This window comes from Pseudomyrmex gracilis, unplaced genomic scaffold (genome assembly GCF_002006095.1).
Source record: "Pseudomyrmex gracilis isolate BER0280 unplaced genomic scaffold, ASM200609v1 scaffold_237, whole genome shotgun sequence".
Lineage (NCBI taxonomy): Eukaryota > Metazoa > Arthropoda > Insecta > Hymenoptera > Formicidae > Pseudomyrmex > Pseudomyrmex gracilis.
In genome coordinates, this window is record NW_018020821.1 from 75,623 (window position 1) to 91,807 (window position 16,185).

At 34.8% G+C, this 16,185-nt stretch overlaps 1 protein-coding gene across 3 annotated transcripts in view; it reads left to right on the top strand.

Annotated features, from left to right (window-relative positions):
• The first annotated feature begins 283 nt into the window (after nucleotides 1-283).
• LOC109859095 (protein Wnt-6-like) overlaps nucleotides 284-16,185 on the top strand; it is a 28,568-nt gene continuing 12,666 nt past the window's right edge. Inside the window, exons 1-3 of one of the 3 annotated variants that reach the window (XM_020436994.1) lie at nucleotides 284-589; nucleotides 725-1,135; nucleotides 13,453-13,673. In XM_020436994.1, the coding sequence (XP_020292583.1) occupies nucleotides 1,068-1,135; nucleotides 13,453-13,673 (289 nt within the window). In that variant the 5' untranslated portion in view covers nucleotides 284-589; nucleotides 725-1,067. Of the gene's footprint in view, nucleotides 1,136-13,452; nucleotides 13,674-16,185 lie in introns of all 3 variants that reach the window. The other 2 variants (XM_020436995.1, XM_020436993.1) reach the window with 2 other exon arrangements.

Sequence of the window (16,185 nt, forward strand, 5' to 3'; positions counted from 1 at the left end):
AAACATATGCTGGTGGGGGCAATTCTTCTTTACTCTCACAACTCTGTTGGTGGGGGTAAAGCAACACTCAAAGATTGTGGTGACGTAGTTCTGGTAGGAACGCAACGCGTTTTTGTCTACATAACAAGAAAGGAGCACTTTTCTATATTCCTTATTTGTGTCACATATAATTGGTGCTTTTGGGTGAGAGAAAGAGAAAAGAGCAAGACGAAAGTATAGAAAAAGAAATAAAAAGAAGAATATTTCGGAAAGGCTGAGAGAAAGAAGGAATCAGCGAGAGAGAGAGAGAGATAGAGGGAGAGAGAGAGAGAGAGAGGGTGAAGAAAAGGTGGGAGAAGAAAAAAGAGGTAAATAATCCTAGAGGTAATAGTCCCAAGGACTGGAGAAGTTAGCGTTCCTCTTCCGGATTTTTAATCGCGAATCTTTTTTTTCGCGATCTTAAAAATGTTCTTTTTTGACAAGGCGACTATCTCCGATAGTCTTCGAATATCTTCAGTGCGATACAATCATAAAGACCGAGCGTGCATCGCGATCATTACAACTATGTAATTCCGAAGATGCCTTTGCTTCGCAAGATATATCAAGAAACGTAATGCTACGAATAATTTTTTGATAAGTAAAAGCGACGATTAAGAAAAGTACTTTGTAGAAGTGGATCTCTTCATAAGCAGTCGTGTTCTTGCACCAACATCGATTCTAACAAAAATTTAATGTTTAATCACAGAACTGCAGAAACATCAGAGAATCAACGAGTCTGAAGAAGATCTATAGCGTTCTGCGAGCAATGTACGTTGCGGTGTTGAGTTTTGCTTTTAGACGAGCTGATAAAGAAATCGTGCAGAGGAGACAGTGAGTCAATTGCGTGCTAATAGTCGGTATCACAAGGTGCATTAAAAATCGAGGAGAAAAAGAAAGAGAGAGACACCAATGAACTACTTGACTTTGTTGTCAGTTTGAAGAAGGTGATATTTTGTCGTGATTCCGTGTGATTCCATCGATTACCAGTGTACAAAGCAGAAGCAAAGAAGAAGCAGACACGATCGGTAATCTTCGAGTGTGCAGAGGGGATGGAGATGCGCCCCGTTCTCGTGGCGACCTGCCTCTTCCTTGTCACTCCTATCACCGGTTCTTTTTGGTGAGTACCATATCTCGTTCAATGTTCATACATATATAATGTTCTTCCATTCTTCTTCTACTGTCAACGCATAATATGTTTGCTGCATTTTTACAAATCTACATATGTTAAGTTAAAATTAAGCTCAATAGTGGAATGGAATAAGTGAAGATAAAATAAGTGACGACTAAAAGCAAAAGTTAAAACAAACATAAGTGTTACGACATGGTAAACCATTTTCTTTTGCACTAAAAAATAAGGAATAAAAAAAATTCTTTGCGTGACATATATTGCAATGCAAATCATATGTATTTAATATATTTTACAAAATTTTGTTGAGATATCTCAGTATTTACTTATACTTCGTTTTTTTCATGATAGTTATTTGTTTGTGTTAAATTCTTAATCAAACATTTGTTTATTAGCTACGACAATCTGATGACAATCTGTTACATAGCAGCAGAGTGTTACACACACACACACACACAGAGAGAGAGAGAGAGAGAGAGAGAGTTGTTATATTTAATATCAATATTGTCCGTTCGACTGTTATATTTAGCTCAACACATAAGCGTTACAATGAATATTGTGTAGGACCGTAGAAGACTTTATGATAGCTCAACACTAATAATGAACGTGAAGAACTGACGAGTGTCCCAATTTTGAAACGCGTCATCTGGGTTATCAATTACGTACGCGTTGTGCGTACGTAAGATGAGTAACGAGCACTCAATCTTTTTTTGATAGTCATTTATGCTCTTATAAACAGATTCTATAGCTCTTTATTTTGCTCTTTATAAAGTACTTATCAGATATTTTGAAGTAATATAATATACGCGTTGTTTAAATATTTCTTCATTTTTTAACTCTAAGCAAATATGCCTATTTATTTATTTAGCTATTTTAGTTTTGCTTATGCCTGCTGTGACTTAGTCGCAGTTGACAAATGATACTCTAGAAAATGCTGAATGTATCAACTAACAATCAGTAAAGCGCGAAATTACATGTTAATTTCGGTGGCTATGACTGAATTTCAATTTATCTTGACAAAGAATAATAAATTACTAGATAACGGCGACATTTTTTATATTCTCTACTTTGTTATGCAAATATTTACACGGTGATAAAACGTTATCGTGCCTGTGTCACTTGGAATTACAGCATCCGGACCACATATCTAACGAGCTTAGCGTGAACTTTGCGTACCTCACAACTAATGTGTTTCATTATTTTATTACGCAAAGATGTCCGCGTGTTTAACTTCTGTTATTGCAATTATAATACTATTATTATTAATACTATAAATGATTATTATTACTATTTTTACTGTATCGTACAATTAAGTAGCACGATTAATTTATTAACGGTGAGCATTAGATAAATTCTATTTAATAAATAAATCACGCATTGTGGTTAGTGTCCATTTTCTTTGTATATCTAATGTATTTACTGTTGATAGTGAGAAAACTGCTCTTATAGGAGCGAAAAGAAATGCTTCTCAAGAACGGTTAAATATTTGTTTTCGATTTAAGATAGATTCCTCAGCCCCAGAGAGAACGTTGAGGAGTCGTCATCTTATTGGTGTTTTTACTCTTACCTGTTGTAATCGTCGTTCTCACAGAGTGTTTGATAAATATATTAAGAGAATTACGTGTGCGCGCGCGATTTAGATAACAGGTATTTAAAGTCAGGTTGGAAACTCTTGGCTCTTTCTTTCTGCATACACAAACACACACGCGCGCGCGCGCACGCACGACAAACGCACGAATGCACATACACATGTTTTGTTTATCACCTGTCACGTAAGTTAGTCTACTACAATACTATCGCATTAAAGACACATGCTGTTCGCTTCGATAGATGTATACAGAGCCGTATGTATGCGCCAATATATTTATGATTTTTTCTATTTCTTTATTATATCATATCTTGAATAAAAGCATATTGAAATATTAATTGGGATGTCAGTGTGCATAATATATTTAAAGATCGAAAAGTTTTTACAGAATAAAGAAATGTTATGTATATACAAAATTAGATAGTGGAGATCCACAAAAATACGTTTTCCCGTCGAGATGGCGAGACGTCATCTTAATCATGACGGAATGTCATTTCTGTTCCGAAAATATCACGCGGTTCATAAATCAGTCGCTTATACGATCGTTCGTCATCGCGAGTCGCGCATTACGCCTTTCTCGCGAGTCCTAGTAGAGGATCCGCGAGAGGACCCGATTATCCGATTGGAACCGGATTCTCTTTCGTCGATCGGCATTCCTCGGTTTTTTCACGACGAACACTGCTCCATCTCCTTTTCGTTCTCGTCTGCTTGCGCTTCTCCGCGTCCTTCTGTCTTTCTCACGCGCTCCTCTGGGAACGAAGAAACTCGCGAAGGAGTTGGAGGAGAACTGGCGATTCACGAGAGGACAAAGACGATCGTGTGGAAGAGTAAAGAGGTAAAGAAGTGAGCGAGGATGGACAATGGTCTCGCTCAATGCGTCACCCGTAAATCTCGTTGAGCGCGTATAATTTGTAAGTCGGCAGGAACCCTCTTTGCTCTTCCCATCCTCGCCCTCTTGCGCTCGCCCTCTCTTCGTCCTTCGGCAGTCGTCGCCTGTGTTTCTTTTTCCCTCTGTCGTTTCGATCTCGTGATCCTCAGCCGAGTACCGGAGAGAGACACGAATTTTGTTCCACGTTTCTACGCTCCTACGCAACTTTCGTTCCAATCGCACGTCTTACGAACTCTTGCATTTCCTCGAAGAGCTACATGTTGGGTGTATATACCAAGTTTTTCTTGATGGGAAAGACAATGGGAGAAGAAACAATTTTGCTCTCATTTGCAAAACTGTCAGATAATTCTGTGTTTTTATCTTTTTCTGTCTTTGTACAACACAACAAAGAATATATGTAACACTTTGGAATAAAATTTTAAAAGTATACACACAGATAGAATTACAATTGAAGAAATTAGAAACAAGGAGTGACAGGTACTAACATTTTTTTTTATAAAAACAGTATAGATTTAATATAATATAATAGGCAATATTTTAACATTCCTTTACATTTATCAAACGCATACGTCATATTTGCTTTGATAAATGAAGGAAGACGCGGGAAGGCCTTTTGCCAATGCACAATAGTAATTATTTCAGAAATATCAAAACGTATAGACGTGCATATACGGATGAGACAGCCAACAGATAAGTCCGCGTCTGTTTTGAGGTAGCACTTGTTAGTTGCTCATCCACAATATCTAGTAGTTAACGCTAACAGATAGTGTTGCCTTCTAAAACTAACATTTTAGTAAAAAGAACAGACTATGAAAACAATTTCCTGTAAATTTCTTCTTGCAATGATTTTTCCATCATGTTGTTTCGAGACGTATCTCGTTTTAACGGTTGTACACAGTTGATCATTATAGTTTTACGCGATTTTTTTCTCTGCTTCTACAACACATGGATTTGCATTTGAACTTTTATCGAATTTCTGTGAAATCACCGTAGAGGATTACAATGATTACCAATTATGTTATAGACCGTTCTGATTTTCATACTAGCGGTTGTTCGGTCGAACGTTTCGCATTAATAAGTACCTGCGCTTTCAGGCGCCGCTCGCGGAGACGAAACGGCGCGATTGAGCGACGGATAGTCGCGCGCGATTGATCGCAGGTGCACGTCTCGCAGGCAGGTAGATTCGAGAACGCGCGCGATAGATCGGTCGGTGGTCGGCGATAATACGATAGCTTGCTCGTGAACCCGGCCAATAGGCCGCGGTGGGCAGTCCACGGCTACCATCTCGCTGGTTGGACAACTCGATTCGCTCCCCCACCCTCTCTCACCTGAGCCATTCTCTCTCGCTTTCTCACCTGCCATGTATTCATAAACATAACAAAAAGAGACGTGAGCGCGCATGCGCTTAGGCTGTGTACACATCAAGTAATATACATAAATCTAAATTATTTTTATTTATTAACAATTTCAAATATACATATCTTATATTAAATAAGTCCGCATTTCAGTGATGAACAACGACAAGTTATGTTATAAGATACTTATGTATCATTTCTTTTTGTAGAATTTTAACTAAAAATTTCTAATGTTGAGCATTTGTTTACTCGTTATTTTATAACTTGTTTTTGAAGCTTTTTTTGAATAAAAAGTTATAAGAATAGAAAAATAAGTTATTTACTTATAACAAAAAAGTTATGTTAAATTGTATTTAATGTAAAAAGTCTATAATTATATGGTTTTGAATATAACGTTATATTATAAAAGGAATATAATTTTGTTTCTCAAAATAAAAGTTTATAGTTCAATAAAAGTTTATAGTTCACGGCATACTATCTTGTTATGTGTATATGCAACTTTATATAACTTTATATAATTGGAAATTTATAATGATGTGACTGTTGAATAAAATGAAATTAAAATATATATGTATATATACATATATGTAAAATGTATTATATTATTATATATATTATATATATTATATATTTTTATTTATACATAATAGTATATACATATAGCGCTTCGTAATATTACGGCCGCATAAGTGCATAATATTATGTCAAAAACAGATAACAGGTTAACTTTAAATGTATACCAAACAATATGTAACATAACTAAACTTGATGAAAAATTTATTTATTTTTCATTTATTGTTGTTCGATAATAGTACAATATTATTTAATAATAATAATAAAATTATTATTATTATCATTACATTAATAATGCATAGTTAGGCAACACATAAAATTTATAGATAGTGATGCTTTATAAATATTTATAAATCTACACTTGAATCTGATTTGAGTCAAAATTACTCGTGGGTGGCAAATTCTTGATCTTTCTAAAGAGCGTCACATGCTGCTAATGTAAACATGCATAATTTATCTTTTAAGCTCCTTATCCTGCATATGTTTGACATGCATCCGCCGACGTGTGGATGCAGGATTTCTGAATTAAATATAGTGTCCAACTCTCTTCAGTTCCAATACGCTTAATCATCCGCCGAGACGACTGCGTTACGAGACGAAAATAGAACAAATATATAATGTGCGCATTCGCGTACGCGCTACGCAACTTAATACATACAGTAGGTACTGTATATATATACAGTAGGTTTTTTGAGAGAAATATATGTTCAACATAAAGATACAAGTATTTTCTGTCATATATTATACAAAAAATTTTATTAAACCTGTTTTTCATAAATAAATTTCTTCACATCATTTTTTCGAACGTTGTGTAATAATTAAATTTTGCGACGTTTTATTGTTTGTTCGTCATAACGATAAACATAAGTTTAAAGTTTTCGCGAGCGGCACGCTAAAGAAATGTTCGATTTGTCACGACGCGGTGCATGTCAATCGACTGCCAGGTCAAAATACAACGGCGCATAATAACGGCAGTGAGCCGGCAATGACACGGACATCAGAACGTAGTGGTTAACGACGGGCGTCCGCGGTTGAGAAATAAGACTTCTCTCGTCCTTCGAGCACCTCGTGCTCGCACACTGGCTTCTCTCTTTGCGCGAAATGTAGCATGGCGTGACGCAACAACACGTACCACGTGCAAGCCACGCACAATGCTCGTAATAGTTTTCTTTCCTTCCTCTCGCACTGTATTGCTTTTGTTTTATTTCTATTCTTCTTTTTACCTTTTTTTCTGTTTCTTTCTCTTTCTTATTCTTTTCTTTATTCTGACCTTTCCAAACATATATATACATTGTGTGTATATATACAGATATATATGTACATATAATGTTGTTTGTACATATATACCGTGCTTATAAATTACTTACTTTACTGGACATTTCGCTTACTGGATATTGCATTGGTTATGATTTTGCTACGCTAACGGCACGGTGTTAATGTGACTTTATGTCGAGCACGTGACCTTCTTTCAATTTGAGCTGTCAGTCTTTCTTTTCGAATTTACATTATTTTTTTTTTTTTTTATTTACTTATTACTAATAATATGCACATATCTTTGAACAAGATATATCTGAATAAATCATAATTCTTACTTGTCCCGTTACAAACACAGATATTTTCTATATTTTATAAACTTATGACGTTTGTAAATAAACTTTTTTGAAGAATCCTTTATCTTTTTTAAGAATTTTTCTTGTTTCTTTCACAATATTAAAAACTAATCAAGATATGTATGTACGCGTGCACGTGTGTATCTGTATATATATATATATATATATATATATGTGTGTGTGTGTATGTGTATATATATACACACATACAGAATGCACATGTAATATGTATAATATATATTTATTATTAGTAATTGATCAATTTAAATATATAATGTGTTTAACGAAGTGCATATTTTATTGTTAGAATGTGATCGTGAGATACGATCAATTTTGATGGAACGCAAACGTGAAGAGAGAAAAATCATTCTTTTTTTTTATCAGAAGAATTTAAAAAATTGTTTTACTGACGCTTGCATCAGGATATATTTGCTATGCGTGGAATTTTAAAATCCTAACACTATCACGTACATATATGCACACACTATTCGAACTGTATTGGTCACATTCTATTATCGGTTTTATTAAGACAAATCCATACTGCGAATAATTCATTATAGCTGCTGAATTTCAGAGTTCTCGCACCTGAGAAAGCTAATTAAAAATTCGCATAATATAACGAGATTGTATGTTTTCTTTCCTTTGTTTTTTTTTTTTTTTTTNTTTTTTTTTTTTTTAATTCCCTTTTTTTCCTACGAACATCGAAACTTAAGGCGAATAGTTCGCGTTTCGATAACACGAATCTCTCTTTTTCCTTTGCGATAAAGTCGCGATAGAAAATTTTTTTTTTTTTTTTTTTTTTTTTTTTTTTTTTTTTTTGGACTCTCGTTTCTGCGTCCATGCTTAAACGAAGCACGAATTCTTCGAGATTCACAAAAAGAACTGTTAAAAATATAACCTGGTCCCAGTGACCCTTGCCACCAATTTGCTCGAAACATTCTCAAGTTGGATCAGTTTACTTTTTTTTCTATCTATCGTTTTTGTTGGATTCTTGGTCTCATGCTATCATATCGTCCTGGCTCTACTTCTTTGTTCCTTTTTTGTCTATCATAAACTTAGTCGTATTGAAAACGTTTAAATATATGTATATGTAGCTTAAATTTTTTAATTAATTATGTTAAAGTTAAATATATGTAGCTTACTTATAAAGAGTTTCTTAATGAGAAATCTACGTATGAGTAACATATTTACATATTTACATATTAACATATTTACATATTAACATATTTACATATTTACGTATATAGTGAATATAAAATATCAAATAATTACTCGGATCTTTCATTGCATTTTAGAATCATATTGTGTTTTTTTGAAGAAGTTTCACATACGCACCAAACTTCTCAGACATACAATCTATCTCTAATTTCGATAGTGGTTTATTTTTTTGTCACACACACACACACACACACTTGGACTATTATGTATGTAATATTACATACATAATATACATAATATTTAAGGAATCCGGAGTAACTTATCAACTTCTTTTTTCCAATCTGGTTTCTTCTCGCAAACTTGCTCGTCGAAGTGCTTCCTTTTCTCTTTCTCATCTACTCTATATAGAATGTTTCTCTCTTTCCCTTACTATACAACCTTCTTCTTTCCTTACTATACAACCTTCTTCTTTCATCCTGTTTCTCTCTCTGTTCGTTGTTCGTTCTGTAAACCAGTCAGCTGAAAGAGGCCAGAAACGTTGCTCTCTCGTCACTGTCTATCTGAGCAGACAGCGTGGAGCTGCCTTCGAGCAAAGTGAGGGCGTCTAATGAGGCAATAAATAAGTCGACCGTCCTAACCGGCCTCTCCACGCTTTTCGTTCTCGACGACGTGTCCATCCCCAAGTTCTTTTCTTGCCTCCGTGTACGCGAGGTGAGGCCCATCTTCTTGGTTCTAACTTCGGAACTCTTTTCTTTTCACTGACGTTCCGCTCTCACTCGATTGTCGTCGATTATACCGAGTCTTGTCTCGTTTTTCCGTCTAGTAGCGAGTCTCGCGGAGTGTTTTTACGAAGGACGCCTCGCAAAAAAATCACAAACGTACGATTGACGGGACTGTTAAACCTGTTGTGCATTTAAATTCGGTGCGTTTTTCGTTGAATTTTGCTTCAACTGTATAGGAGACGATATTTATTTATTTTGTTTAATATTTAAGTACTTGATTTTTGATGAAATAGTAACGTTTTAAAGATTTTAGGTTTTTTATAAGTATATATGCATATGTATCTATTTTTCTTTACTTTTTGTACATGTCAAATATATATATGTATATATTTTTTTTATATATATATTTCTATATATATACTTTTCTTTGTTTTTATACATGTCTCAAATATATATATATATATTTTAATAGTTTATTTGTCGTGCTTTTGACTGCTATTTTGAATGAAGCAAATTAAGTTTGCAAATGTTACATCCTAGAAAGTTACGAAATCGCAATCGGCAGATGGAAGACGAATGGCAACGTAGCTTTCCTGACCACTCCAATTCCCATTAACTCGCCTTCGGCGATATTAATAGGCGCGGGTGTAAAACGTCCGCGTAAGCGGCGCTCATCAAACACGACGTGTTTGCAATAACGTCGTAACTTTATTATCCGCCTCGGGGATTGGTCTTTTAGTATCGACGCACAGCAGTCCTGCCGTTTATTTGACTAACGGGGTGAGATTCGCGCGGCCATTAGGAAACGGTCTTTGAAGTCAAAAGGTCAGATAAACCTTCTATTGAAGGTTGATTTCTAACTTCTATTCGCGCGCGCCGTGGCGTGCTCTCTCTTCCGGCGGAAAGTTGAAAATTATAGAGATATTATCAGTTATTTTAATTATTAGATGTTATCGAATAATTAAAAACTAGAGCAATGCGATGATGAGAATTTGCGAAGTACAGTTATTTTAACTTGTTTTGCATTTTTGATTCATCGGAAACTATCTTTAAATTTTAAAGGCCATGTGTTTCTAAGACATAAATCGTTCTTGTAATTGATTGGAAGTCATAAAATTTATGCCAAACATTGACATATTTATTTATTGACATATCGACTTATTTAAATACAAATATCGTTTTGAGAGATACGGAGATTTATTAAAAATACAGAAATTGTTTATAAATTTAGTCTATCTTAGTATATATTATATATCGAGTTATATATCTATATCGTTATCACTAAAATGTAAACAAAAGAAAATATTTTAAGATTCGCATAAAACGTCGAGAATTGAAAATTTATTTGCACAAGCCATATATAAAGCTACGTGTAAATGTTTGCTATCTTCCCCACAGGCGTATCCACTTCTACTTTTACCTTTTCTCATAAACATCATCACTTTTATGACTTATCACAATAAAAAACCTATGTTTAATACAATGTTTAACTTCTTTTGTACAAACGTAATTTCGCATACTTCTTTGAAGAGTTATATCTATGTCACTCGTCTATTATCTTATTATCTTATTATCTCGCCTAGATGTTTCGTTGCATTCTTGTGCAGATTGACGCTCAGCCGAGAAATAGTACATGCGTGTTAGTTCCAGGAAGGCAAATCCGCAACTTCTAACAGCTGGTCTTGATCCGACAAAATACATGAGAGAATAGCAAACCAACCAATATCTCTTGTGAAAAGCTAAACATTCCATATAATTCTATAGAGCAATATGTTTTATAAAAGTATTTTCATAATAAATTAGCGGTAAATTAGCGTTTTCTGGCAGGAAGAAATCTCGTAAACGATTGAAGAAGCTTCGATGCTTGTCGCGTCTGCCTGTCGACTCTATCTAGACAGAGAGCCTTGACTGGAATATCGACGAGTCGAAGTTCCTGCCGCTTGTACTCTGTCAGTAAGTCTGATCGTCCCGCGAGACGTTACATGCGCCATATTTTGCCGCAAGCAAGAGCGACGCTGCTCTTCTTTTTTCTTGTCCTTCCCTTTGCCTTTCTCCATCATCGTTTCACTCACGAAATCGCTCTTCGATCTCTCGATCAGAGGATTTCTCGCGAATTCTCGTTCACGTAACGCTGTTCTTGCTCGATTCTCGATTACAGTCGCAGCTCGAGATAGGAAGCCTCTTCACCCAAATGACAATGTTACTTTCTCGTGCACGATTCTACGCGTCGTATTACCTTCAGCTTCTTATTCACGTTCGTGCAGAACGAAAACGTGAGGGGAAAGATCGGGTGAGGGCAACATCGACGATGTACGGCGAGCGCGCGAGCAACCGTCCTTAACGGAATTATTGCCATTAAGGTCGTTGCATTCCCGAGAGGCCGTCGTGTACGCACCCCGGCATTCTATCGACGCAGAACTAATGATCTTAATTAACGTTTCGTAACGAAGGTCGCTCGGACTGTCCTCTTTCTTCTTCTTCTTCTTCTTCTTCTTCTTCTTCTTCTTATTTTTCTTCTTCTTCTCTTCTTTTCTCTTTTCTCTAATTCTTCCCATCGTTTTTTTTTTACAAATCCGCTTTTGTGCTCATCTTCCGCGCTTCTTCCTTTTCTTCGTCATTCTCATAGTGCTCTTTTGCCTTTGAGTCGTCTTTCTCGTCTTCATAGTTCACATTGCTTCTTCACTCGGAGTTCATTCTATATCCATTCTTCTTTTGTTTTCACTGTAATCATCTGACTGTTCTCTCTCTCTCTCTCTCTCTCTCTCTCTCTCTCTCTCTCTGTCTCTCTCTCTCTTTCTCTTTCTGCTATGTTCCTATATTTCATCTCTTTTTTTCACACTCTCGCCATATTCATTTGTTCTTTTTTTCTGTTTCTAGAGCGTCTTATTTCTTTGTTTCTTCTCTCTTCTATATATTTCTTTTCGATTCGTGGTATTAGATATGTTGCTATAAATCATATCATATAATCATGCGCCATAACTTAATGGTGTTAGCGTGTTCAGGATTTGAGAGTATCGTACGTACTGTTCGCGACGTAATCATTTTTTTTCTTCTCTTTTTTTTCGATTTCCTATCTGTCATTGTTTTTGCCAAAATACTGCAAATTTTTGTTCTTCTGTTTTGACAACGTTTCCCGACTTTGTGGGAGATATATGTACATATCACGATTCTGGTTTGCTATTTTTTGTCATCTTCTTCGCCGTTTTGTGGTTTCTTTAAAATAGAGCAGGAACTCTAACTAGAAATGTCAGAGAATGAGATGACTTTTTACATACGCCACTAACTATCGTGATAAAGTTTTTTACTGAATGATGTTGAAGATATATAAATCCGGAATGTAAAAAAAGGAAGAGCAAAATCTTTGAAAGAAAAACTTATCATAGAATTTCTCGGTGTAATAATTGTATACTGCATTGACCATAATTGCATGACATCAATACAATTACTATGATTCAGTTGTCATTGTCGTAATAAATTACAGACGTTAAAATAACACAAGTATTACACCACACAAGTAAGTGAAATCTTTGTAAGAATCCATTATATATTGTACTAATATTATTTTTTTGTATTTGTCGATCTAATTATACAATTTATTCCAAAGCATTAATTATATTCATACAGACCACATATAAAAAATTTTTCTCTAAAAATATGCTGAGCACGATAAATTTCTTGCACCGAAACAATGCTAACAGGATGATTTTCTGCAGCAAAACTTGATTTGATTTATGGGACACGATGGTGTGTGCGTAAGGAGAAATAAATTCTGATTCAAACGCGAGCGATTAATCGCGAGGATCAGTAATGAGTCGCAAGACACAATACTTGCAAACGCTGTACTATCTCCTAGAAAGTCTAGAAGAAACGAATAAGCGACGTATCTCGGAGAAAAAAAACGTCCGCTTAATTTTGCTCTCGCACGAGACCAATTTTTTTTCATTATATCGCACGCAAAAAGATATTGCGCGATACTAAATAACTAGCAACTTGGTAGACGTCACGCCGCGAGATTTGTAGCTTACGTAAATTATTCTGACCGTTCTCTTCAGCGCGTGTCGTGTTCAGGAAACGATGCTGCTCTCCATGAGGTTTGGTTTGCGCGATGTAGTTCGCTTCCAGCGCAAATACATAGATCAATTAAAACGACGCAAAGGCATTTTTATTTTATATTCCTTCGCGTTGAAGTTGTTTTGAACTTTTTCGAGGAGATTACATGTATTATATTTGACCGTTTTTAATCATTAATTGTTTTACTAGCGATATTGCAGATGTGAACAGATACAAAAATTTTACATACACACGCACGCACATTTGATAATAGTAATTTTATATTAATTTTATTATAGTATAATAAAACTATTGACTAATTAATAATATATTTTTAATGGAATATTTTTATTATCTTTACAGGACCGTAGGAAGTCAATTGGTGATGGACCCAATGCTTGTCTGCAAAAAAACGAGGAGGCTAAAAGGAAAGCTTGCTGACATTTGTCGCAAAGAACCGTCTCTCTTAAAAGAAATTGCGAAAGGTATTCAAGTAGGAACTAAGGAATGTCAATATCAATTCCGAAATCGAAGATGGAATTGCACGACTATCAGAAGATCGCTCAAGAAAATTCTGCTTCATGGTAAGTCACGAGTTGTATATAAATTTATATAATAATTATATTATTATTACTTTCAAAAATAATTAATTCTTTCGCTTCATTGCGTGACAAAATATGATCTCTGTGGACGTCGCTGACAACTCGACATTGATATACAGAGTGCTTAATAAGACGCACAATTGCGTTTTTTGATCTATATAAACTTGTAAAATAAAATAATATAATAACATATATGTTCTTTATATCTAAATGTTCATTTTTCGAAAACGTACATATACGTCTTTTAGAGCGAAAAAGTTAAATTGATAAATAAGCTTTTTGTTCTCGTTATAGAGAAATTATTGTTGAGAAAATATAGCTCAGGTTTGTTTAGACCATTTTACAATAATTGTTGTAGGTTATTATTTATTGTTTAGTTTTTGATAGATTAATTCAGCAAAATAGGCATGTATTCCTAAGATTTTTAACATACATATATTCAATATACATATATTTAATATACATATATTTTGTGGAAAAAAAGCATTTTTCTTCATTTTTTATAATATATTAGTAGAAGTATTTAAAGTCCATGCGGACTTAGCTTCGCAGTTTTTTGTGCATGTCAACTCCTCGATCACGTAAATCACGTGAATCCAGTCGCATTATTTGTGATTCACGGACGCAAGGTCGAGAGCAGACGCTATTCCATGGCTTTCGTTCTCTTTCGTTGAGAAAAGAATCCTGAGTCCCATGAAGCTTCTTTCAGTAGCGAGAAAGGGCTCCGCGCACGACAATGCACACACTAGCGGCAGATTACAGGGCGCTACTCGTTCGATATTAGGCGAACCGGATGTCGATTACACACTCCCCTACGGGTCTTGAGGGCGATTCGTTACGATTAAATGCTTGTGCCCGATCAGCACACCTCCAGAATAGGCTACCCTTTTATAGGACTTTTAAGGACCTTTCTACGTGCGGAGCTCTTTAAGGAACCTCGTAGTGTTGTCTGATATTGACCACTCTATACCGATTTGAGCGTATTAATGATCGTAAAATACGCTGCACTACAATAGTAGCTTTGTATTTTCATTTAGAGGATAATCGACCATTATTCGGATGGAAAATGATACCATATCATTTAATATTGTTTTCTTTGCATTATTTTATTTTTATATTTGAATTATGTTAAGTTTTCACATCAGGTTTATTTAACACATATATGTGTATTTATTCTTACATTTTACGGAAAGATATAAAAATTTAATTTTATTAACCTTCAAAACTAAGTGTAACACTTAATATAATTAGAAATAGCTAGTAATTTTTTTATATTTTGTCTGAATTTTTACGTTAGTTTTAAGCCAGAATTACAAACAAAGAAGTGGTAATTAATTAATTATTTCAAAATTAACTTTGATGGAATATCTTGTAGATGTTTAGTGGCTAAAAAAGGAAGATAATGTTTTTAACTATCGGCACCATTTTGACGTCTACGAGATCAAACTATGAGGTGGAACAGCAAATAGCAACAGGTCGTAGTATTCTAACAACAACAATAACAACAATAATGATAGTGATAATGATAATGATGATAATGCGATTGCCATTGCCACAACGAGAATATTTACCAATTCAAGTGAACATGTATGAAATAAAAAGTTCAACGAATTACGTTGTTATAGAACATTTATGTCCTCATGTCTGTGTATTATTGTATTATCTGCTAAAAAATTTATCCTTTACAACTTTTTAAGTTTTTTGTTTTATATCAAAAGTGAAAATGATTGTTGTATATCTGAAACATAAAACAAGAATTTTGTGGAACTAATAAAAGCTAGCAAACTAAAGGAGCAAATATATATTATATATATAGTAATACACAAGATTATTAACTTATAAATTATTTTTCCCGTTATATTATAATTCAAACATACGTATTAAGTCTTTCCTATTTTTTATATTGATTATTTAAAAAAAGATTTCTTTTACTCTAAAGACAGTTTTTATATATACTCAAGGTACAGCTATATATCTTCTTTCTCGTTAAACACACAACTATATATATTCTCTTTCTCGTTGTAAACTTAAACCCGAAACGCGTTCGACGAAGCTGTCCGCACGACTCGTTCTCACTCGATTAGCTGTCTAATATATTAATTTCGGGTGATTAGCTACGACAACTAAATCGAAGGCAATGTATTCAATAGACTGTACTGATTCTAGCGTCCGCTATCAGATCGGTGTCTTTTGGTAGCCTGACAGATTGACACTGTCCGTCAGATATTAGTGGCAATATGTTCCCTTAATTAAAGCTTCACTGCCACGACGGACCGCAGCCGATCATCTTTTGATTTCTTTTCTCCCTTCTCTTCTCACTCTTCTCTTTCTCTCTCGTGTTCCCTTTTGCGATCTATAGATTGCCCCGTCAATTCTATCGATCCGTGATTCGATGCAGGTTCGTCGGAAGCCACTCAGGTAAGATATTAAAACGCGGACGCGCGCATGGAATTCGCGCTTGACGATGGATGATTGAATTAAGCATGACACCGCC